Here is a 24467-nt window from a genome sequence, read left to right on the forward strand (position 1 = left end):
TTTTTAACCTGAAACACACCTCCCCCCAGTAACTCTCATCATTCTATGCAGATCTAAGTTGGATTAAGGTAATTCAACTCAAATGAAGAATACGTAGACAGCTTTTTTTTTTTTTTTTTTTTTTTTTTTTTTTTTTTTTAACACTGGCAAGCTGAAAATTACTGCGTAGACTGTTGGTCCTTCATCAGTTGAGACTGAGCCGATCACAACACATCTTCCAATCCTCTCTCGCTCTGGCCATCCTTCGCCATGTTTGTCCATATCTCCTTGTTAGGAAATCATCCCACCTCTTGGGAGGCCGACCGCGTGGCCATTTCTGTTCTCACGGATACCACTCGGATAGAGCTACGGTCCATCTGTTGTCACTGAGTCGGGCCACACGTCCCGCCCACTGCATTTTGCTGAGCCTGCTTTCAACAACATCTCGCACTCCAGACTGCTGCCTAATTATTTCACTGGGGATGTGATCGAGGAGCGAAATGCCCAAAAATATTCGTTCGATTGCCCTCTGTGTGAGAGGCAGTTGATGTTCGTCAGCAACCATGTTTCACTGACATATAACATCGCCTTTCTGATTGTGGCGTATGTTGACTTCCTGGCCCAAATAATTACTGAAAATTACTAGAGGCTTTAAAAGGAAAGGTTTATCAAAACAATTAACCACTCCCACTATTAGCTGGGCAACAAGAAGTTTCTTCGTGCAAACACCAAAAAATAATTTTGTTTTTGGTCTTCCCAAGAACTTTGGCCATAGCTATTGTATTATATTTACTTTATCGGTAGTAATAGTATATAAAGTGCATTGTGCTATTAGCACAACAAATAGCACAATAAGAACCTTGTTTACACCATTACATTATTCCTTTTGCCACTAATCATTTGTGCTTGAACAACAAAAGGATGAACATGGGGCCCAAAAAATATAATCCATAGGTTACAGCAGCTCAAACTTTAATTTAGCAGTTATTTTCATAGTCCTGTAACTGAAAAGCTTAAAGGGATGCTGTTAAGTAACTTAGATGCCAACTGTTATCTTGTTTATATAGAATCTATACGAGGGGTGGGCAAACTTTTTGGCCCGAGGGCCACATGCGGGGTTGTGAAACTGTATGGAGGACCGGGTAGGGAAGGCTGTGCCTCCCCAAACAGCCTGGCCCTCCGCCCCCTATCCGCCCCCCTCAGAACCCCTGACTCATCCAACCCTGCCCCGCCCCGCCACTCCCTGCTCCTTTTCCCCTGACTGCCCTCTCCCGGGACCCCACCCCCTATCCAACCTCCCCCTCCACTACCTGTCCCCTGACTGCCCCCTCCAAGGACCTTCTGCCCCTAACCGCCTCCCCAGGACCCCACCCCCATCCGACCCCCCTGCTCCCTGTCCCCTGACTGCCCCAACCCCTATCCACACCCCTGCCCGGCCACCCTGGCACTCCCAAATCTATCCACCCCGCCCTGACTGCCCCCCCCAGACCCTCTGCCCCATCCAACCACCCCCTGCCCCCTGTCCTCTGACTGCCCCCCAGGACCCTCTGCCCCTTATCCAGCCTCCCCATCCCCTTACCATGCCACTCAGAGAGGCAGGACTGGAAGCCACACTGCCTGAACAGAGCCAGCTGCACCGCCGGCGTGGCTGCAGGGGAAGGGGTGACAGCGGGGGAGAGGCCAGAAGCTAGCCTCCCCGGCCAGGAACTCAGGGGCCGGGCAGGATGGTCCCACAGGCTGTAGTTTGCCCACCTCTGATCTATACTACTATATGCTCTTCTGCTTGCACAGACAGCCAGTCAAGCAGCCAACCAGCAAAAGGAGCGCAACTTAATTGGAAATTCTAGTCTAAGAACCCTCTTGACATTCAATTTCTCAGAACACAATCAGAAATAAAAAGAGATGAGCTATGTTTACATATACTTCCACAAGGCACATACAGAGAAAACTGTCTGCTAAATGGTAAAAAGTTCAAAATTGATAAAAAATATATTTTCAAAATTTTAAGAATATTTACAACCAACTAGAGAGAAGGAGGAAAAAAAATGAATTCTTATTTAAATAAAAAAAAAATTGACTACATCTTCCCCTCAAGCTCATGGCTTGTATTCCTGAAATCTTAGCACGTTTTTTAATTTAACTTTACCTTTCTTAATAATATATTTGTGCACATCCACATCCCTGAAGTTCATCAGAAAACTTACATACCAGAATTCTGTGTAAAAGAGGAGAAGAGGCGATCATGAAGCTGAATATTGGAAAAGAGTAGTCTGTGTGTGCTGTATTCAACATACATTTTAAACGTTAAGGGCCTCGTTCCCCACTCCATTACACCAGTTTTGATGGTGTAATGCCACTGATTTCAGTGCTGTCATACCAACATGAAACTGGTGTAACAGATTGCAGAATCTCTCATCCTATATATATGCATATTAATGTGTAGGGCATAGATTTTTTTGAGTGGAAGTATTTGAATTAACTTGTATTTACATTTTTTTTCAACACACAATTTTATGCCTGTAGAAATGTCTTGTCAATTCAAACTAATACATGATTACAATATATTCTGTGTTCAGCGGTTTATGTATTGATTTTATAACTAAAGAAAACTTGAACAGATTTTCCTATCTGTTTTACTATGGAAAACTTTTAGTTGTAAATGTTAAACTTTAAAAGTCTACCAAAGTGGAACACCCAGGGGGAAAAATTGGTGGGTGCTCTGCACCCATCAGCATCTCCCCACCCTGCCCCAGCTCACCTCTGCCTCCCCCTCCTCCTCCCCTGAGCACGCTGCTGGGTCCTGCTTCTCCTCCCTACCTCCCAGCGCTTGCTCCGTGAAACAGCTGTTTAGCGCAGTGCGCTTGGGGGAGAAGGCGGGGCCAGGGCAGGGATTTGCAGAGGCATCCAATAGGAGCAGGGAGGGGCGGAGGCATGAGTGGAGGCAGAGGTTAGGCTTTGGTTGTTGAAGAGAGGATGACCAGGATCATGTATGGAGAAATTAAAATGGTAAAAAATGGCAATACATTTTTCAAGAAGCACGCAGGATTCAACTCCAAGTTGACTTTTGTATTGTAGTAGTATATTCAGTCAGTACCATTGGGAAGTTGGGAAATTCATGGTTATTTGTTTGAGGGTGGGGTGAAGGGTGTTGGCTGTTGGGGTTATCAAATCTAGTAGCAGTAATTTATAAAGAAAACATCTGACTGAAAATTCTTATCTACACCTTTGACCTTGGTTTCTTGGGGTTTTTTGGTTTTTTTTTGCCCTACCCCCTATGTTTTCATTTTCCTTGCTTCTCCTACTTTGAACATAAAGCCCTAATCTTATAACCTCGCTTTCAAAAGTAATCAACACCCAAACCTCAATTGATTTACATCAGAGACACATTTGTTCAGCTCTTGTGAAAATCAGGTCATACATCCTCTTATAAAGATCAGAGTTAGAACACACACACACACACACCCATAAAATATCTATGTAAATCAGACTTTAAAAAGTTCTGTGATCATGGTAAAGAGAAAGTTATTGGATTTTTCAGCCTGAGCTATTAAACTTTGACAGGTTTGTGAAGCTGATATAAAACTTCTCCCACCTTCGAAATGCAGCAAATGATTTTAATGAAGCAAGCAGTGAATATAATAAGTCCTGTCTTTATCTGAAACTTTTTTTTTTCTTCTGGTTGATACTGAAGTATTTCTACAATATATATTACTAAAAAGCATTATTCCTCCCCTGAGGAGAGGAAAAGCTACAAAATAAATAGTTTTGGTCTTTCATTTCTCCCATCCCCTATTCATCTACCAATAAGTTCTTTATTTATATGCATACTTACATGATGTTGGTCCGTGTATCAGACTAAGAATGGGAAATATTAAAGGTCAATACAAGTGTCAAATGTATCTATCAGCTTTCTCTTCAGAATATTTCATTTGTTTTGAAAACTGGAAATGGAAAGCCAACTGTCTCTTCCTTTCTCTATTTCCCTTTCTCCCTCCCTCCCATAGTGTTTATCACCGTGGATACTCAACAGGTTAGTTAGGTCTGCAAAGTGCTGTTCATGGTGGATTCCATAGTTGTTCCACACTTCTTCCAACCTAAGTATTTTTAATAACCTTAAATACACAGAGAGAGAGAGAGAGAGAAACACAAGTAAAGCAAAGAAAGGTAAAGAAAAGAACCTTAGAAATTATTTCCTTCAGAATTCCATTTTTCCAGGTAAAGCTACCAGTCTTAAACCATAGAACTGTCACTGAATCCAGGTATATGGCTTAATCTCTATTATTTTTAAACATTGAGCCTTGTAATGATGGCTATACTTTTTTCAAGAAGCATGGAGGATTCAACACCAAGTTGACTTTTGTTTAACTGAATTGGTTTCAACCAATTCTCCTTCAGATACTGGGATTGCATATATACACACACACAACCTGAACTGGAGGGAAACATCTTGGCAGACAAAGTAATTTCACTGTTTGTTGGCTTTATTCTTCACTGCCGCGCTCATTGCCGACCACCCCGATGCACTACTGCGTGCCTCACTCACTCTGAGTGGCTGAGCGTTGTAACGTCTTCATTAAAACAAAGAAAAAAGCGGTGCTGTCACTGTTGCTTAATGCTGGGGCTTTTTGAATTCAAGTGTTCTTCTGTTCCCTCTGTTTCGTTGTGATTTTCAGTGAAGGGGAAAAAAAAACCACTCAGACATTCAGAAAAACTGAAGTGCTAATTAAAACTGTTGTGGAACAATATTATCCTCTTTAGTTTTACACTGACAATTTTAATGCAGATTCAATTCTACAGGCTCTCTCATCAGAATTCACTGGGACTCTCATTATTTCTCCTAATTCATTGAACGAGTCCATTCCCAGGGATCTTGAAAATGCAAAACACGGTCATACAAAAATAACATTTATTTCATGGAAGTTTCATCAGCAGTTTCACAAGCTAAAGGGGGGGGGGGGGGGAGGGGGAAGAATCCTGTTTTGTAAGGAGTCCTGTAGAGATATTAATATATACTGTGTTTTTGTGTAAAATATAACTCCCTGAAAAGTTATCAGGCATTAGTTTGAAAGGAATAAAAAAAATAAAAGATTTGGAATGTGGAGAAAACAGCTTAAATATACTGAGCTACTCATCGCCTTTGGCTCTCACTTTTTATGATTTAGACAACCACAACAACAAAGGATATTATTATAGTGATGCCATTCAAGCCTTCTAGTTAAACTTGCCAGAATTCTTGTTATTAAACCCTCTTTTCAGGGGGTTCGTTACTCAGCTGTTAAAATTGTTTCAGGGTAGTAACTAGGCATAGAATTAATAAACCAACGGACTCTGCAGCCCTTCTCCGTGAATCTAGAAAATAATTTATATCTCTTTGAATTATAAAAAGGGTTTTAGAAAAATATTTTTAAAATGCATTTTTCTGCCCTTCTGTTCCTCTAAACCTTAGTGGGCCAAATGATGCCTTCACTTGCACACATGCACCTGAGGGCAGAAGTTGATTGTTTTAGCCTTTAATACTTTGCAATGCCATCTATACTTTAAAAAAAATGGAAATACTGCCATTTAGGGTCTAATCTATTGCATATTGATGTAAATGGCAAAACTTCCATTGATTTCATTTAGAGCAGGAATTGTGAATTGGTAGTGTGAATAACTCTCTTTTCAGGCATTGTGTGTAGAAAAAAATAAGGAATACTCTGGGTATTTTTTATTTTGTTTTGTCTTTTAGAAAACTCATTGCTGAGCAAATGTAAGTGTATTTATTTTTTTAAATCACATTCACTTAGTGTGTATGTGACAGTTATCTTGGTACATCTCAGCAATGGTGATGGGGTAAACTAAAAGGATTTCTCATGCTTAAGAGATGATCAAATTGGTGGTGTCACCATAAACAGAGCTATTTTTACTTATGGGCATACTAATGTGTGTTAAACAGCAACATTTAAATATGGATTTCCAGAGCTTTATTTACATTGATAAGGATAAGGCATTTTCTGTGTATGGCCCTTGGTTGTGGAGTTTGCTCTCTTCGGTGATCTCTAAAATCTAAAAAGAAAAGGAGTACTTGTGGCACCTTAGAGACTAACCAATTTATTTGAGCATGAGCTTTCGTGAGCTACAGCATCCGATGAAGTGAGCTGTAGCTCAGGAAAGCTTATGCTCAAATAAATTGGTTAGTCTCTAAGGTGCCACAAGTACTCCTTTTCTTTTTGCGAATACAGACTAACATGGCTGTTACTCTGAAATCTAAAATCTAAATGAGTCCAAATTTTACCTCCTATATGTAAGGAAGTATAAAGACTCGCCTCTTTATTTCGCTTTCCCCTTATTGTCTTCTGCCGTGCTTCTTTTTTTTTTTTTTTTTTTTAAATCAGTGAGTATTGTTTTGGTTGAGGATGAGGAGAGTCTCCTTGCTCCTCCCATCACAAGCCCTTAAGTCAGGATTTCTTCAAAATTATCAGTGTTAGTGATACCGCGCTGAGAGGCTCCTTAGAAATGTGTGTATCATATCATTAAAATCCCTGGCATATAAGATATCTAGATCTCTGTAGAACTACATTTCTATCACATTTTCTTAAATGTATTTCTTCTTCTATTTTTGATTGATAGCTGAACTTTTATTTGTAGAAGTTCTTTATTTGACTGTTCTTTTTTCCTCTCACATTTCGTGGAGTGTTGCAATATAAGTACAGCAGGACAGTAAACAGTCAATAAAACAGCTAGACTCAAACAGCAAAATTCATCAACGAAACTATAGATTCAAAACAAAGCTAAATCTTTCTACTAGAAGGGTTACTACTCTCTCTGGAACTAATAAATACGTTTTACACACACGAACCAGCGAGAACAGGTCAATTAAGGTTACCTACTCTAATACATGCCTCAGAGATCCTGTACAGAGGGAGTGGAGGAAGAGCAGAACAATAAAAGATTGTCCCAACAACAACAGTACTGCTGTTAAAACATCCATGCTATAGTTCCCTAAAATCCCCATTCTCTATGGGTGAAGTTTGCCACTCCTGCACACATCTGTGTTACTCCCACAGAGGAGTACTGGAATATTGTGTCCTGTTCTAGTTACCTTATCTAAAACATGCAGAAGAAAAAGGTGACTTTCAGAGAGGGGAAACACAAAATTATTATAGTCATGGAGAGACTTCTGTATGAAGAAAGACTGAAGAGAGTTGGGACCGTTTAGAGGGAACACGTAACAAACAATGGTATAGACAAGTTAAAGGAGAATTTTTTGTTTAACCTCACAACTCAAGAACAGACTGAAATTGTTTGAAAGGCAGCACGTTTAAAATTGATCAAAGGCCATACAATACATAAGTAGCCCGTGGAATGTATTGCTGCTAGATGTTAAGACCAGGATTATTAAATGATTTACAGTAAGATTAGACTTTTATATAGCTAATGAGAGCATTTACAATTACTTTAGGTCTGATTTAGGAAGAGAGAGAGAGAGAGAGACGTGCACTTTTATGTTTCCAGCATTAACCAATCTAGCAGAGTTAAAAAGAAAAATCCATTATGGGCAAGCTATTCCATAATTGTCAACTTTGCGATTTCTGGCACCTCTCTTTGAAACATGAAGTACTGGTCACTCTGAGACAGTGTACTGGATTATGATAAGTGGAATACTCGTCTGATCCAAAGTAGATCTATGTTTCTATATGAAACATGAGTTGAGGGTGTTGGATGGAAATCAGCATCCTTCCCTGTGGTAGGTAAGCCCTGGGCTATAACACATCTCCTTCACAGATGCTATGTTGGAGATTCCTACTCATGCAAAAGTGTATGCACTGCTTGAGCAGGTCAAAGATTCTGCTCCAGTTCTGATGATGGTCTCTTGAGGTTTTTTAACTTATAGTTGGAGGTGACACCACTGGTCTAAAGCAGGGGTCTCAAACTCAATTTATCTTTGGGCCAGTGGCAGTCCTCAAATCCTCCCAGCGGGCCAATAAGGTCACTGAAGATGGTGTTCACACCACCTCCAAGATGGTTTCCAACCCTTTTCCCTCACTCCCTTGGCCTCATGCCGCCCTGGCTGACTCTGTCCGGCGACTAGTGATGCTGCCTCCATGGCTGACTCTGCCCAGCAACTAGTGATGGTATCTCTGTCCCTTTCCTTCCCAGCCAATGGGAGCTGCGGGGTTCAGCTCCTGTAGCAGACAACCAGCAGTGTAGCTGCATGGGTCACTCCACCGGTAACAGCAGGGATAGGGAATCGCTTGCAGGGAGCGGAGCGCCCGAGGTGAATGGCACATTGCCGAGTGCAACCCTTGGGAAGGTCCCATAAGCAGCAGGATAGAGCAACATTGTGGGAAGGGGCATGTGAATCTCTCCTGCCTGATCCCCTCCCCCGCCAGCCAGCAGCCATGAGGGCCGGATGAAAGAACTTCTTTAAAAAGTTTCCACGGGCCGTAGTGGGGAGGTTCTCAGGCCACAGATGGCCCCCGGGCTGGGACTTTGAGACTCCTGGTCTAAAGAGTCACCATAACCCAATCCAAAACCAGAAATCCTAGTGGTTTAACAACAGTAGCTTGTTACTAGCAGCTTCTCAATGCAATGCTTCTCCTATCTGAACTCTTTCTCCTCATCCCAGTTGTTCTCTGACTGATCTCTTTTGGCAAAGCTCCTATGACTCCTTTCATAGCCCTGTCTTTATCAGGATGGACATCTGGGTCTTCCCAGTTAAATTCCATAAAGGAGTCAGCAAACACTTTTCCTGTTCCTAGGAATTTGCCTCAGCTATATAGGACAAAAATCTCCTTCAGAGAGAACCTATCTCAGAGTAAGTCTCACTTCATCCAGAGGATTGTTAACCTTCATCCATATTCACAATTGGAGCTTACATTTTGGATATGTCTTTTGTTACTTAAACATAAACATTCAGATTTTAGCACAAACATGGTGGTGAAGTGTTTCTAGATTGCCACTGGCAACGTTTATTAGCCTCTCTACACCTGAATTCCTTAGTTACCACAAGCAAAATATGCCTCATTGGTATTAAGGGATCACAATTCCTCTCCCTCCTCACTGTCCCAGAATCAATACATTATAGAGGCTGTAAGTGTAGAACTGAGATTGTTTTCAGCCGCCATTCTTGATCTACAGGCAAAGCCAAAGGAGGAGTTTTGAAGTAAAAGGTGAGGGGGAGTTTTGTTTTGAAAGAATTCCTGTCCATTGCTAAAACTGGAATTACAGCTGCCAGCTATGGACTTAGAATTAATATTAGTATTTATAAGAATCAGTGTGTCCAAATGAGTGGTTATTTTCTACTATAACTGTACCTATCTGACAACATCTGAGTAGGCTTAAGTAGCATATTTTCTCCTCCAGTGGCTTTTTCTCCTCAGCCTGAATTCTAGAACTGGGATGCTGAATTCCCAGCAGTATTAAAGCTAGAGTTAGCACTTCTCCTAAAGTTTCAGAATTCTTATCAAGAATCTCTTAGTCTTTAAAGATTTGTCACGGTTACATGAGGTGTGTTGTCTGTCCTAGTACTCTGATGTTTAATATGTGCTCTAGTGCTCACTTTGTGTGGCCCTGAGCTAGTGATTTAACCTCTCTCTGTCTCAGTTTTGCCAGCTGACAAAATGTGATAAGAATATGTAACCCACAACGGTTATAATTATTATTTAATTTATATTTGCAAAGGATTGCATAGTTCTACCAGTACTAAACTCACAGCCACTGCTTTTCACCTGCATGGTGGGAATGAGAGGCAGTGTAGCTGTCTACACGATTAACTACTGAATGCAGACGTAGCCATAGATTTAATTCTCATTATCTGTTTTGCAAGACTATCACTTCTGCAAAAGTGTTAATTCTAAATGGTTACAATTACTTTGACTTCACTATACACATACAATTAAAAAGAAAAATGAATGTATATGAGTTCAGAAATAATGAAGAGAATATAATTCATTGTACAATACTAAATGCAACAGTTTCACGGCAACTGCACCGTATTGCCGATCTATGATCCACCAAGGGCACCCACTTTAGGCTGCTGGTTCCCAGCCATCACCTTTCTTGGGCAGAGATTGGTGTCTCACTCCCTCCTTTGACCAGGGATTTTTAAGATTGCAGAGCTCCCTGCCTTACACTGTTATATCTCCAGCAAGCCAGACTATCTAATCAGGCCAGCGCCTGCGCTTTGCTTTCTCTCTGATGACCGTTACCGGCATGTTTCTCACAGTTATTTACTACACTGTTCCTTCTAAGCAAGTTAATTTATTCTTGAAGCTCAAAGCACTGCAGGGAAAACATTAACACAATAAAAAACTACACCAGGTTAAAAAGATTACCAGAAATTACCCCCTACTCCCAACTTAGAGCTCTGGTGAGTTTTAGACCTTCAAAACCCCAAACTGAGTTTTCCCAGTGGTTACAAGTTTACGCATCTCCGATCCAGAACCAGATCAAAGGCCCAGCATAAAGGCTGGGCAATCAGCTGTTTCATCATATAGCATGGGCCTTTGATGTTGGCCTTCTGTAACAAGTAATCAGGAGACAATGACCCTCTCCTCAAGGTGTAGCTTCAAAAGGTTGGGGTTTTGCATAACCAGAGTTGGGAAATTTGCCCAGGATTTTACTTATCCCAAAACTCCATAGTTGTCTGGCACATCTTCATTATAGTCCTCTGAAGTCCCAGTTATCAGGCCTGTCACATCTTGCCCTAGAGGGGTTACATGCTATCCCATCCCAGAATAATGCATACGTTTAATTCAAATAAGATCTTTGAAAGATATTGCAGGAAATTGCCCTATCACACAAAGTACCTGGAAATTTTTAGTCGAAGATAGTATACATAATAAGCATGTAAAAACATCCCTCATTGGTTCCAATCATATTCAAAGTTTCATATAGAATATAGTGTATATCATTAGCATCCTTAATGGTGAAATGGGGCTTTTCAAGAACTTTAATATCTTTGTATTCTTAAGGTTGTTTTTTTCCCCCCTTTGAGGGGACAATTTAAAACAAAACAAAACCCCTGATCTTCTCAGACTTTCACCATCCACACTGAAATATCACAAGACTCAATCAGATTTTGTATTATGTCACAAAGGGGGAACTTACATTGGTTAATATGGTCCAAATTTTCTGCCGGTATAAAAAGATCAGGTGACTTAATTTTTTTTTTTTTTTTTTTTTATCAGAGTGCCAAGGAGCTCCATTCACAGACCAGGACCTTATTGTGTTAGGCACTGTACAAACACAGGTCAAAAAGATGGTCCCTATCCAAAAGGACTTTACAATCTAAGCATAAGACAAAAAACAACAGAGATACAGACAGATTTAGAGACAGAGTACAAGGAAACAATGAGACAATATTGATCAGCACAATAGGCAGTCGTTACAGCTTCAGTGACTTAAAACAGAGCTGCTACAATTTACAACAGTAGATGTCAGTGAGACAACCAGAATAAGTAAACAAAAATATGGAGCATTTTAAATCACTGACTACCTGCTCTAATGAAAGGTGACATGACGACAACCCGGTAAAATGAAATCTTTTCTACTTATCCACAAATAAGTGCAGCATGAACAATAGCTTCCTTACACTGTCCCATCAATATGCCCCCTCGCCCCCTTTGAATGGAAGGATTACTTCTGGGTGTAAGGGGAAAATTTGGTCTCAATGAAAATTAAATCCTTTGCTTTTTTTTTTTTTTTTTTTGGCTTTACGTCCGCTAGCAAGGGGATGTTTATTATAGATTTGAATTTTATTTTATTTTTAATGGGAATAGTTATCCACTAGGAACAGGCTGAGGCCTCCAAATTATTACCCGTGAGACAAACATCCCATACGTAACTGCTTTTAAATCAATAATGAACTGAACTCTATCTCCCATGGCCAAACAAATACAAAAAAGTTTATTGTGTTATATGTGCAGATCTAAGGGTTTTGAAATAAGTATATTACATTCGTACATTTTCAGAAAGAGAGGTGGAAATACCTTTGTAACCCCTGTGTCTGTTTAGGCAATTTTAACTGACAACTGTAAAAATCTCAGAAGACCCCACACTGAAAATTAAATGTCAGGTTTCAGAGTAGCAGCCCTGTTAGTCTGTATTCGCAAAAAGAAAAGGAGTACTTGTGGCACCTTAGAGACTAACCAATTTATCTGAGCATAAGCTTTCCTGAGCTACAGCTGTAGCTCACGAAAGCTTATGCTCAAATAAATTGGTTAGTCTCTAAGGTGCCACAAGTACTCCTTTTCTTTTTTTGAAAATTAAATGTTATTCCTGTAACACAAGAACGCTTTTCCCAACAAAGATTTGAGAATTACAAATTAGTAACACCGTTCCTTTTCGATGTAAAGATTTACTTGACTGGAAAAGTGAATAACTGCAAGCTGCGAAGAGGTAGGGTATTGGAGGGCAAATAATATAGCTGATTTCCCAACCTGTCACTGTACACAGATACCCACAACCTCTCAAAACAAGCATCTTAGCCTAATCCACCTTCTCTGTCTTTCAGTAGCCCCTGACAAGATCTCTCTCATGCCTCATCATTCTGTAAGAAAGTACCAAATCATTGAATAGACACACAGTCTGTCTAAATCAACTTAACACTCAGCGAAACTGGTGTGGAGCTTAAGGAATGGAATCCTCAAGATGTATCCTGCCTTAATAGGTGTGGGGACACTGTGCTACTACTCCAGAAGTTTGGGAACAAGGAGTGCATGCACTATGCTGCTGCTTCTTACATGTGGGTTTGGGCCATTGGAGCAGTGTATACGTGTACAAGCCATGTTACTCCAGCTCCCCCTACCAAAATGTCCTGACAGTTAAACAGCTCAGGTCCATACCACACAGAACATTTAGCACAGGTTTCATATCACATTCTTCCATAGATTCTTGCCCTTCATTTTATGCAAGGATGCAATGAATGCTGAATGTCTTGCATGACAAGGAAGAGCTAGAATATTTGATTCTATATATTTACTTCAAAACAGTGTATCTTTACTACAGCTACGCAACATGTTTAATCATTATAATTTTTAGACAAACCGCAATCTCTACCCATTTTACATGTTAATATAGACATTTAGCTATTCCAAGTACTAGGTGTTAATTTTACATACAGAGCCCACACAAAATTAATGAAATAAAGCTTGAAGCAGACCATATAACAGTGCTCCCTTAAGAAACACAGACTCTCCCTGCCTTTCAGTCCTTTCCAAAAGCCCAGGACTGTAAAGGAAGGTAGGAATTTGCAGTAATGCATGTTACAGTCAAGAAGAGTAGACCCCTTCTCAAGTGGGGGAAAAAGTCTGTGGCAAGATCTACTTTAAAGTGTTTCAAATCCCTAACACAGAAGGATCTCTGTTTTCAAAGAGCAACATGACAAAGTTTGCCTTAAGAATTATTTGCAAAAGTGCTTGGAGAACCACACACACCCTGACCTATGTAGCTATGACAATATAACTTTCAAGGACCAAGACTTTGATAACGTCAATTGAATTATGCCAAAATTAAATTTAGTCCAGTGGGTCTGTCTGACGTAAGGTTTTTCTAATAGTGTGCATACTTAAGTCTCTACAAATTTCATAGCTGTTTTTGAGAGTAGTTTAATTAGTTTAAAAAATCTGTAGTTTAAAGAGGCAGAAAATCACTGTGCCCTTGAACCACCATAGCCTCCTGATAGCTTATTAAACAAAACCAACTCACTAGAAACACAGTTAAGTGTATCTGTATCGCAAACCAGGATAATTATTTTGCATGTTGAGTGACATGGCAAAAGATAAATCACAGAAAGTCATAGGAGCTGGAACTTGGGGTGCTGCTGCTCCCCCTGGCTTGAAGTGGTTTCCATCATATACAGGGTTTATAGTTTGGTTCAATAGCTGTCAGCACCCCCACTATAAAAATTGTTCCAGCACTCATGTACAAAATAACTGCATAACTTACTTATACCTTCAGGCAGCATCTTTTTTGTGTTCTGCATACTGTTAAAATGGTAACAGAGGAAGGAAAAAACGTTTGCAAATTCAATAAACTTTTTTAGTGTTCTCACTAACAGTAATGAGCCAGGTATTTTCTGTAATAGTTAAGCAATTAGCATGAAAATTCCTCCTACTACATTACATTGTATTACATAATGCAGTACACTATCCAAACACGATGATCAAAGCAGTTTTTTAAATTATTTAACAACTCAACCTTAGTACTATCCACGTATCCTTATTTTCATAGTATGCAAAAACAAACAGAACAGCATACTGCAATCATAACATTTACATTTGAATAAATATCTTAAGAATTGCATGCTTTCCAAAAGTTTAAAATATCCTCCAATTTACAATGTCCTTAAAGGGCAGACCTTCAGCCGGTATAAATTGCCATAACTCCAATGATGGATACTAGTAACGACATAGTTCCAAGTATTCATGTTTTGGGATAGAAAATAACTGCATGGGAAGCAAAAGAATTTGATACAGTCTTCTTTTTCCTTAGTTAAAACTTATTACATATACAATACTGAAAAACATAATGTGCAATCCAGCTTAGAAATACCGGAGAAAGAGATTCAGCTATTCTACAAAAGACTTATGAAGATACTATGCATTTTAGATCATATAAAATTATAGGTAAGATAGATAATCATTTTCCAGAGATTGTGACAAAGAACAAGATGTGGACTTTCTTTGCTTGGTTGAGTAAAAATACACTTTGTATATAAGTAGTTTGGGGCTGGATTATCACAGTTAGAATAGTTAAAGGGTAAAATTAATGTCTGTGCAGAGTACCAGCATTAGGTGTGTGAACCACTTAAGTCACAATTAAACACTGTTTTGAAGACTCAGGCCTTGTGCTGTAACTCAGCACAGAGTGAAATTCACTCTAATAGCCCAATTTGGAATTAACAGCTGCAGCGCTTACTATCATGAGTAGCCCCACATAAGTCTTTGGAACACAATACAGTACTAAGCAGCATGTCTTTGCAGGATTGGCACAGAGAGCCTCTGTTAAAAACGTTTGCTGAGAGAGAAGCTTGGGCCAGGCTTACTTTCCAAAGAATAAATTTCAAAGGTTTACTGGACTAAAAAAGAAAGGGGAGAGAACCCCAGAGTTATCCAATACTTGTAGATTAAAGGGTTCAGAGATCAAGAAATCACAGAATGTTAGATCCTTCAACCAAGGGGATTGAAGTCTCTCGGAATTGAATTTAGATGAGAAATCTGCTGAGACAAAGATTGTAAATGGCAGAAATTAAATTTTTGTCTGAGAAATATAGTTTTACTTTTGTTTGCTTGTAACCCTTTTTATCTTTATTCCTTATACTTGGTATCACTTAATGCTATGTCCTTTTGTTAAATACACTTGCTTTACTTTTACTGTAAACCAATTTAAGGTTGTGATTAAAATAAGAGCAATTAAATTAATGAGCTACAGTGTATTGCCTCTTTAAAGGAGCAATAAAACTGAATAATTTCTGTGAGTGTTCCAGGAGAGGGCTGGATACTGCAGACAGACATCTCTTGAAGAGTTTGCTAACAAGGCAGATAAGCTCTTGTGTCAGGACGTTTGTCACACAGCTTAGCAATTGCAAAACTCTCACTTGCTGGGCCTGAGAGGGTAACGCATTAACTCTCAATTCTGGAACCTCAGCCTATTGTCACATTGGTAGATAGTTTTGGCAAAATTTGGGACTGGGAGGGTTTTGGGGTCATTCTGCAAAAAGTAACTGGCTGGTGAAAGCCAGACTGTGACCTGTATGCTTGTGTGGCTGGCTGCTGGTATGAGGGCTGTGAGCCACAGCAGCATAGCATTTAAGGTACCCAAAGTTGCAGAGCAGGTGGTGACAACCTCTTACTGGTCTGGATTGAACCCTAAAGCACCACAACCAAACAGACACAAATTCAGATAATATTTACTAATTGAAAACACAGGGAGGGGAGAAGACGGAAGATATTTGTGTGTGAAGAAATACACTCTAAATCCTCAAAGGGAAAAGATAAACTTGCCTCATTGTCTGGGTATACCGCAAGAAGGACAGGAGACTTGTTATGGGTTTTAATCATGCCACAACTTTATTATATAGATGTCTGGGACTACCCGGCAGATCAAGTGTACAGTGCAGGCAAATCCATGCTTATTCAAATCAATCCTTGGGGCTTCCACCAGCCTCCCTTTGTTTCCATCCAGGTCTCCCAGCCGACCCATGGCTTGGACCTTACCATCCACCAGACTTGTAAGAGGGTTAAGGAGGGTTATGAGAAAGGAGGGTGAGGGGGAAGGTGTTGGTTTCCTGCCGTACCAATCATAGGAGTCCCCGAACCCCCTCCCCTCACTGCTTAGACAGAGACTTGCCCCACTCAGGTTTTGTGCCTTTATGTATGTTTGTGGGGGTAGGGTTGAGCCACTGCTGCAATGCTGACCACCAAGCACCTTTTACAGCAGTTTCTGACCTCCTTCTTCTCCTCTCCGCCCCCACAACCACAAAGCAGAGCTGCCCTTCTTTGCATAAGCCCAGACAAATTCTGCCCCCGTTTAGTTGTGGTGCAGTCATTTTCTACACAGGCTAAGTCATAACTTTGCAAGAACTGCATTTCTGAACAGTGTTTTTTCTTCACTGTATGTGTCATTTTTTTGGATTTCAATAACAATATAAAGAAAGACAATAGAGAAATCAAAATAGAAATATGAACATTATTTCTTTTGATACTACAAACAAAACAAAACCCATCAAACTTTGTATGCATGTGCTGTAGTTTTTATTGTAAGCTGTAAAAAAAACATTTCACTGGAAACCAGTTAGCCTACAGAAAATGAGTTTTTCCTAAGGAAGGTTAAATTTAAAATCTTAGATTTTGATTAGTTTATCTCAGGGATTCTCAAACTTCATTGCACCGCGACCCCCTTTGGACAATAAAAATTACTATGTGACCCCAGGATGGGGGACTGAAGCCTGAGCCCGCCCGCCCGAGCCCGGGGTGGTGGGGGGGAGGCAAAGCGGAAGCCCAAAGGCTTCAGCCCCAGGCAGCGGGCCTGTAACCTGAGTCCAGACGCCCAGGGCTGAAGCTCTCGGGCTTTGGTCCTGGGACCCAGCAAGTCTAGGCCAGCCTTGGTTACCCCACTGAAATGGGGTCGCAACCCACTTTGGGGTCCTGACCCACGGTTTGAGAACTGCTGGGGATCAGGCATCTGCACTTTGATTCCAATACTGTGAAAGCATAAATTTATGAATAACCATAGCACTGCTTTGCTCACATTTATAAACAAAGATGCAATGAAGACCACTAACATTTACTCCAGGAATTCATAGCATCACTACATTGACAATGTGTCCTTGATTACTCTTCAGTTATTCAGAATGTTCCATTGAGACACACGTTGTGGTATGCAGTTTGTCTCACTTTTCTACTATTCAAAGACAATCAAAGAACTATGACTGTCAAATGCTTACCATTAAGTCTTGACAAGAAAATCATCATAAACTTAAAATAATAAGATAAATAAATCAATAAATAAAATCTCTTTGTCCTTTTGCATTGCATCCGGGAGTGCTAAAGGAGTTGGCGGATGTGATTGCAGAGCTATCACCCATTATCTTTGAAAACTCATGGCGATCCGGGGAAGTCCCGGATGACTGGAAAAAGGTGAATGTAGTACCCATCTTTAAAAAACGGAAGGAGGAGGATCCTGGGAACTACAGGCCAGTTACCCTCACCTCAGTCCCTGGAAAAATCATGGAGCAGGTCCTCAAGGAATCAATTCTGAAGCACTTAGATGAGAGGAAAGTGATCAGGAACAGTCAGCATGGATTCACCAAGGGCAAGTCATGCCTGACTAATCTAATTGCCTTCTATGACGAGATAACTGGCTCTGTGGATGAAGGGAAAGCAGTGGACGTGGTGTTCCTTGACTTTAGCAAAGCTTTTGACACTGTCTCCCACAGTATTCTTGTCAGCAAGTTAAAGAAGTATGGGCTGGATGAATGCACTATAAGGTGGGTAGAAAATTGGCTAGATCGTCGGGCTCAACGGGTAGTGATCAATGGCTCCATGTCTAGTTGGCAGCCAGTATCAAGCGGAGTGCCCCAAGGGTCGGTCCTGGGGCCGGTTTTGTTCAATATCTTCATTAATGATCTGGAGGATGGAGTGGATTGCACCCTCAGCAAGTTTGCAGACGACACTAAACTGAGAGGAGTGGTAGATACGCTGGAGGGTAGGGATAGGATACGGAGGGACCTAGACAAATTGGAGGATTGGGCCAAAAGAAATCTGATGAGGTTCAACAAGGACAAGTGCAGAGTCCTGCACTTAGGACGGAAGAATCCCATGCACCGCTACAGACTAGGGACCGAATGGCTAGGCAGCAGTTCTGCAGAAAAGGACCTAAGGGTTACAGTGGACGAGAAGCTGGACATGAGTCAACAGTGTGCCCTTGTAGCCAAGAAGGCCAATGGCATTTTGGGATGTATAAGTAGGGGCATAGCGAGCAGATTGAAGGACGTGATTGTTCCCCTCTATTTGACATTGGTGAGGCCTCATCTGGAGTACTGTGTCCAGTTTTGGGCCCCACACTACAAGAAGGATGTGGAAAAATTGGAGAGAGTCCAGCGGAGGGGCAACAAAAATGATTAGGGGACTGGAACACATGACTTACGAGGAGAGGCTGAGGGAACTGGGATTGTTTAGTCTACAGAAGAGAAGAATGAGGGGAGATTTGATAGTTGCTTTCAACTACCTGAAAGGTGGTTCCAAAGAGGATGGATCTAGGCTATTCTCAGTGGTAGCAGAGGATAGGACAAGGAGTAATGGTCTCAAGTTGCAGTGGGGGAGATTTAGGTTGGATATTAGGAAAAACTTTTTCACTAGGAGGGTGGTGAAACACTGGAATGCGTTACCTAGGGAGGTGGTGGAATCTCCTTCCTTATAAGTTTTTAAGGTCAGGCTTGACAAAGCTCTGGCTGGGATGATTTAATTGGGGATCGGTCCTGCTTTGAGCAGGGTGTTGGACTAGATGACCTCCTGAGGTCCCTTCCAGCCCTGATATTCTATGATTCTATGAAACAAAAAGCTAAAGGGGAACAGATAACCTACTGTAAAGTTGTCACTGAGCTACAGAAAACACTATTATTATTTGTATTGCAATAATGCCTAAGAATTCCAATTATTGGCCAGGACCCGTTGTGCTAGGTGCTGTCCATACACAGAACCAAGAGACTGTCCTTGCTCCAAAAGAGTTACGTAGACTTCAGGTCAAGATTTAGTGACCAAACACCCGATTCATCACGATACTCACCAAACCAAGAAATCTTTTTATTACTTAATATGACCTTTATGTTTTCACTAGAAATGTTTAGAATTCTTCCATTATGACCATTTCACAGAAAGGTAAAAGTTTCCCTGGAATCTAACATGCCAAAAGAGAAATACACTTGGAGATGCAGAAAACAAAACTATTCGTCTTCTCTTGGCGGAAGTAGTTAGCTCCCATTCATCCAAATTAACTCATCTGTATATTGTGACAGTTTAGAGAATCTGTCCATGTAAACTTGTGAAATTTTTTGTTTTGCATAATACTATTTAAGATTTTTAACAGTTCTTGTTAATTAGAACATCAATTTGTTAGCAAGGTCCCTGAATGTAGCAAAAATACTATGTCTGGAAACGTGTAACCAGGCCATCAAGGTGTCTTCAGCAGCTCTATCTTTGTGGAACAATGATAGATACTGGCAGAGCCTCTAACTTGTAATGACTCTCCGCCAAGCCCCAAGGGAAGGAGAGGTGTTACAGACTTTCTTAAAAAGAAAGAAGGGGGAAAAAAAAGACAGACATGATTTCCGAGCAATGAGGCAGACCATGACCAGAAGCAGAAAGCTGAGCAGGAGGAGTGGAAGAACCTACTTGCCCCTCCAAACCCAGTGCCCACCTCCTGCCAAAGGACTCTGACCAAAAGACGCCAATCACTGGTGAGGACTCTCCCAGAGGAAACTGCATTCAGGCGTGGTTTTTCCATAGATCGGTAAGTCTCTTGCGTAATCAGGACTTGTCTTCACTGCTAGAAAGTGCATTTTTGACCTCATGAAAACTAACATGCATGATACACCCTGAGGTAAAAAAAACATAGTGAAGACCAGGCACATTCGTTTTATTGCGAAGTAAACCACAAGGTAAACAGCCCTCTAGCCCCTCCGAAGAGGGTTTTAAAACTGAAGCGTCTGGTCTTCACTGTGTTTTTACCTTACGATAGCTCACAAACATTAAGATAGAGAAAATGTGAAGGAAAAGGAGTTTAGGAAGGGACATAGTAAGGCGATAATGGAATGAGGGTAGTGGAGTGGATGAGAATATGGGGTCTGATCTTGGAACTGGTTACAGCGGGGATATGGCACAGGGGCAAGAGAGAGAGAACTTGGAAGCAGCTAAAAGGAAAAAGGAATAGCAGACGTGGAAGAGGAGCATGAATCTATTTTTCCACATTAAGCTTTAAAACATTTAAAAATTTGAATCTACATTTTAAATGCTCAAAGTTTTATATGAATATAAAGACCTCTGCACCATTCACTACTCTCATATCCCACCAGACATAACATTCACCCCTCTACATTTCCAATAGATTTGTTCATAGAGAAACCTCACTATGACAACCCCAAAGATCTAGGTTCATCTAGATCAAGGCTCCTCGCTGTAGTCCTCATACACCAACACAATTTAAATTTTTGATGTTCATTTTAAGAAATGGGAAGTTAAATAAAGAGTTAAAGTTGAAAGTGTGTATGATGCAGGCCATCTGGCTCTAAAATATTTTTTTAGTACAAAAAAAACTATATCTTTTCAAAAACTTAATTGTTCATTTCTGGAACTGAACGGGAAAAGCATCCGGCTTGTCACTGGCCTATAATTTCTTACCACATGACATATCTTGTCTCCAAAAAATGCAAAATGATATGCAAATGTCAAAGTAAGTTTCTATGAAGTCCTATTTCCTGCTCAAACAACACAAATTGAATAATCTCTCAGTGATTAGTTATTTTGACTCCTGTTTATATTTCCCAGAAAAGGTGTACAAAACTGCTTCTTAGTTTGTTTTTGTTTTTCAAAAATCTTGAGGTAGGTTTTCCAACTTTAAAAAGATCAAGAATTTTGCTACCAGCTAACAGCAGATTATTGGAGATTTTAGGAAATGCATGACTTGCTCTCCTAATCCTGCTGACCTTTTTCATATTAAAATCTAATTTCTGTTCAACTCATGTTTTATTGTTAGTTTAGTCTTTAAATAAGTGAATTCTGTTTATTTTTTTTCCTAATCTTGATTTCTCTCTTCTGAAAGAATATTATTTCTGTGCTATTAAAACAATTGAGCCTTATTTCTTTTATTTTGCTTAGGACAGAGAAAAATATACTACATCCACTTGTGATTAGCAAGGAAGAAAGTCAAAGGTAGGAAATCCTGTACGTATTTTTATGCAGTTAGGTTTTATGTGTAGCTCAATCTGTGGCATGGTTACCCATCTAAAAACAGCAAGGACAAATCTAAAGTATTAGGCCATGACAACTACTGCTGTTTTACATCATCAAAAAGATGATCCCTTAGCTCTTATTTGAAATTCACACAAGTTCCACTCCTCCAATTAGTATGTGCGGTTGAGTGATCTGAATGATTTTATATTTGAAGTCATTCTATTACTCAGAATCTCACTAAATGATAAAAAACAAACAAAAAAAAAGCACCCATTAAATTACAAAAAGATCACACCAAAGCCAGGATTTTTGGGGAGAGTGTAAAAGTATCCTCTTGCACACAAATCATGCTAACTAGTCTGGGACAATGAAAAGTCACACATGATGGAACAGATGACCAATTACGTTTAAACAAAAATTACAGCAGGCAATGGTTGAAGCAAGTTGTACAAATACCATTCATTCTGCCAAAAAAAATCTGCTTTGCAAGTCAAAGTATAGAACAGCTCAAATGTGGTTTTGGTCATTAAAATTTACAATAATTTATGCTGTTTATAAGAAGTTAATGCTGTTTATAGGAAACTTAACCAGCTTTTATCTTGTAGAATGGAAGAAATTTAACTGAAGTGAAACCCATTTCAGATTTATGCAAAACCTTCGGATTAATAGTGACTTCACATCCATTAATATGCTTTTTTCTATCAGTGCAATGGTTTTAATTAAACTTTACTAACCCTTTTTGGTTTAATCCCTCAAGCCGACCTATAAAACACTAGAGGTTTTAAATCAAACTGTAAAAATCCACAAAGCTGCAAGTAAAAGTGTTAGCCACAGGAGAAAACCAATACAGGATTTATCAAACATGTCTAGTAAACCAGTAAACCTTTGTAAAGAGAATTTTTATAAAGAAACGATAGATTAATCTTAAAAATTAATCTCTAGAAAATAAATTACACGGGTGTATCAAAAACATTTTCAACATAAAAGATAATAAACTACAGCAAAACACTTGTTCTAAGCTTAAAATTCAACCCTAAATATACTATATATGAATAGCAGTTGAGGTTTTGATAAGGAATTGCCAAATGGAAAAGATGACCAGAGGGCTAATACTTTTACTAGGTAGAGTGAAAGTGAGACTACTGTCTGTGCTTCTAGTTCCCAGGAAGTTTGTGGCTATCAATGCATCTGCTTAGATATAAAAACACGTATTACTACAGACAACGGTGTACCTCTACAAAAGGCCATCACAAATATCCTGATAATACAGGAATTAAAAAGGCAATCAATTATGGTGAAGAGTGAAATCTCTTCCTACTACAAATGGCAACCTGGTGTATGCTCTTTATACATCACAAACAACAGAACATGAATAAATGCCACCAGCCACATGTTATTTTAACATATACCTGTACACATACACACAAATATTTAAACCACACACAAGATAGCCCTTAAAAACCAGAAAATCGCTTTAAGCCTTGATGCCACAGCAAATGTTGTGGGGAGAAAATCCCTGTACCCACATGAAGCCCCACTGAGGTCGGGTATGGAGGTCAATCACCAGGAGTTGATTGAAACATGGGGACTTAGATGACTAGCATTTGTAGTTAGATAACACAGGCATTTGCAATGACCAAGGTATTTCCTTCATTACGTGCAAGGAAGTACATGGGAAGACTGTAGATTCTGAACAACAGCAATAATAATGAGATAAATTACTCATTATTTTAGAAGGTAACTGCCATGCTTTAAAGGCTAACTCTGAAAAGACATCCCTCAATGTACACTTCTTTTGGGGTGATAATTTTAGGTATTAGTGCAAAAGAGAAAGATTAATTTAAGGTAGTTATCAATGGTTTAATTGTCCAATAACGTCATAATTTAACTGTTATTTTATTCTACAGTTTAACTAATTAAAAAAGGTTGTAAGAGATATTTTGGAGTTTTTCTCAAAAATGTTTATAATGCCAATGCATTATAGGTCATCATAATTGTAAAACACAGCACTCAGAGGCTATCATCATGTAGCTAACATATATGTGGCTGCCACACACAACACACTGTTAGATTTTTTTCATTATTAATTAAAGGTGAAATTAATCATCTTGTCCTATCTACACGAATCCCAATCAATCTGTGTGCACAGAGCTGCATTTCAGCCCTGCTAGGTGATGGGGTTGCTATGCAGCCTTCTCCTAGATACTCCAGCCTACAGATTTACTGCCCCAATTCAGGGGTTTTGAGGCACTGTATCCATACAGTCATGAATCTCATGGCCCTATAGATCTGGTCAGAATTGGTCCTACAAAATTCTGTTTAATCAGAAAATGCAGAGTCACTGAACCTAACATGTTTTGCAAAAACATCTCGTGTTTAATGAACTTGCATCAAATCACAGGCAGGGCCCTGAGGGAAATTCTGAAAACTTTGGTTATGGTCTAATTTGAAACAAAGCCAAGTTAAAAAAAAAATGCTCTAAACTGATACCCCAACTTTTTACATGGTCATTCTTCTAGCCCGGTCAGCCTCAAAACTACTTCCATGATGGTGTATTTGGAGTGAGTCCGAATCCCTCCTATGGGGTAAAAAAGGATACACAGGGTTGTTTTGAACAACTTCCTCTATGGAAATTAAGTGACATATAGTGTTGGCATAAGTTCTTCTGGGCAAGAGTTAATTTTACCCTTTCCATACTCATGCCAGAAACAAGAAAGGGGCCTGGGAGAGAGGAATTATTTCACCTTTACAGAAGCAATTTTGAGTATGCTGCTAGAATCATAATTGACATCCCTTGTTAATAGGACTACTACTACTACTCTAATATCTATAACATATAGTATCTATTACTGTAAATGTGGCAATTTTTATTCTTGTGATTGGACAATTAAACATAACATTACAACAACATTCCAAATATTCTAGAAAGCTAGATTTGCATAGGGGTCCTCTCAGCTTTCTGCTGCACAAGCTTTGGGCTTCACATCCCTGACGCAAAATCTGAAAAAGCTTCCCAATCTCAAAATTCATAAAATGCAAATCATCAATCCCTGTTCC

General features: G+C 39.7%; 1 protein-coding gene across 9 annotated transcripts in view; it reads right to left on the reverse strand.

The window, feature by feature from the left end:
- The window catches only part of DIAPH2 (diaphanous related formin 2), an 811416-nt gene that overhangs the window by 365093 nt on the left and 421856 nt on the right, over positions 1 to 24467 (reverse strand). Inside the window, exon 24 of one of the 9 annotated variants that reach the window (XM_037908257.2) lies at positions 6306 to 11250. The exons of the other annotated variants lie outside the window; for them this stretch is intronic. Coding sequence (XP_037764185.1) covers positions 11192 to 11250 — 59 coding nt within the window. The 3' untranslated portion in view covers positions 6306 to 11191. Of the gene's footprint in view, positions 1 to 6305; positions 11251 to 24467 lie in introns of those variants that run through there. 9 annotated transcript variants of the gene reach the window in all.

The sequence above is a fragment of the Chelonia mydas genome, chromosome 9 (genome assembly GCF_015237465.2).
Source record: "Chelonia mydas isolate rCheMyd1 chromosome 9, rCheMyd1.pri.v2, whole genome shotgun sequence".
In the NCBI taxonomy this organism is placed as follows: domain Eukaryota; kingdom Metazoa; phylum Chordata; order Testudines; family Cheloniidae; genus Chelonia; species Chelonia mydas.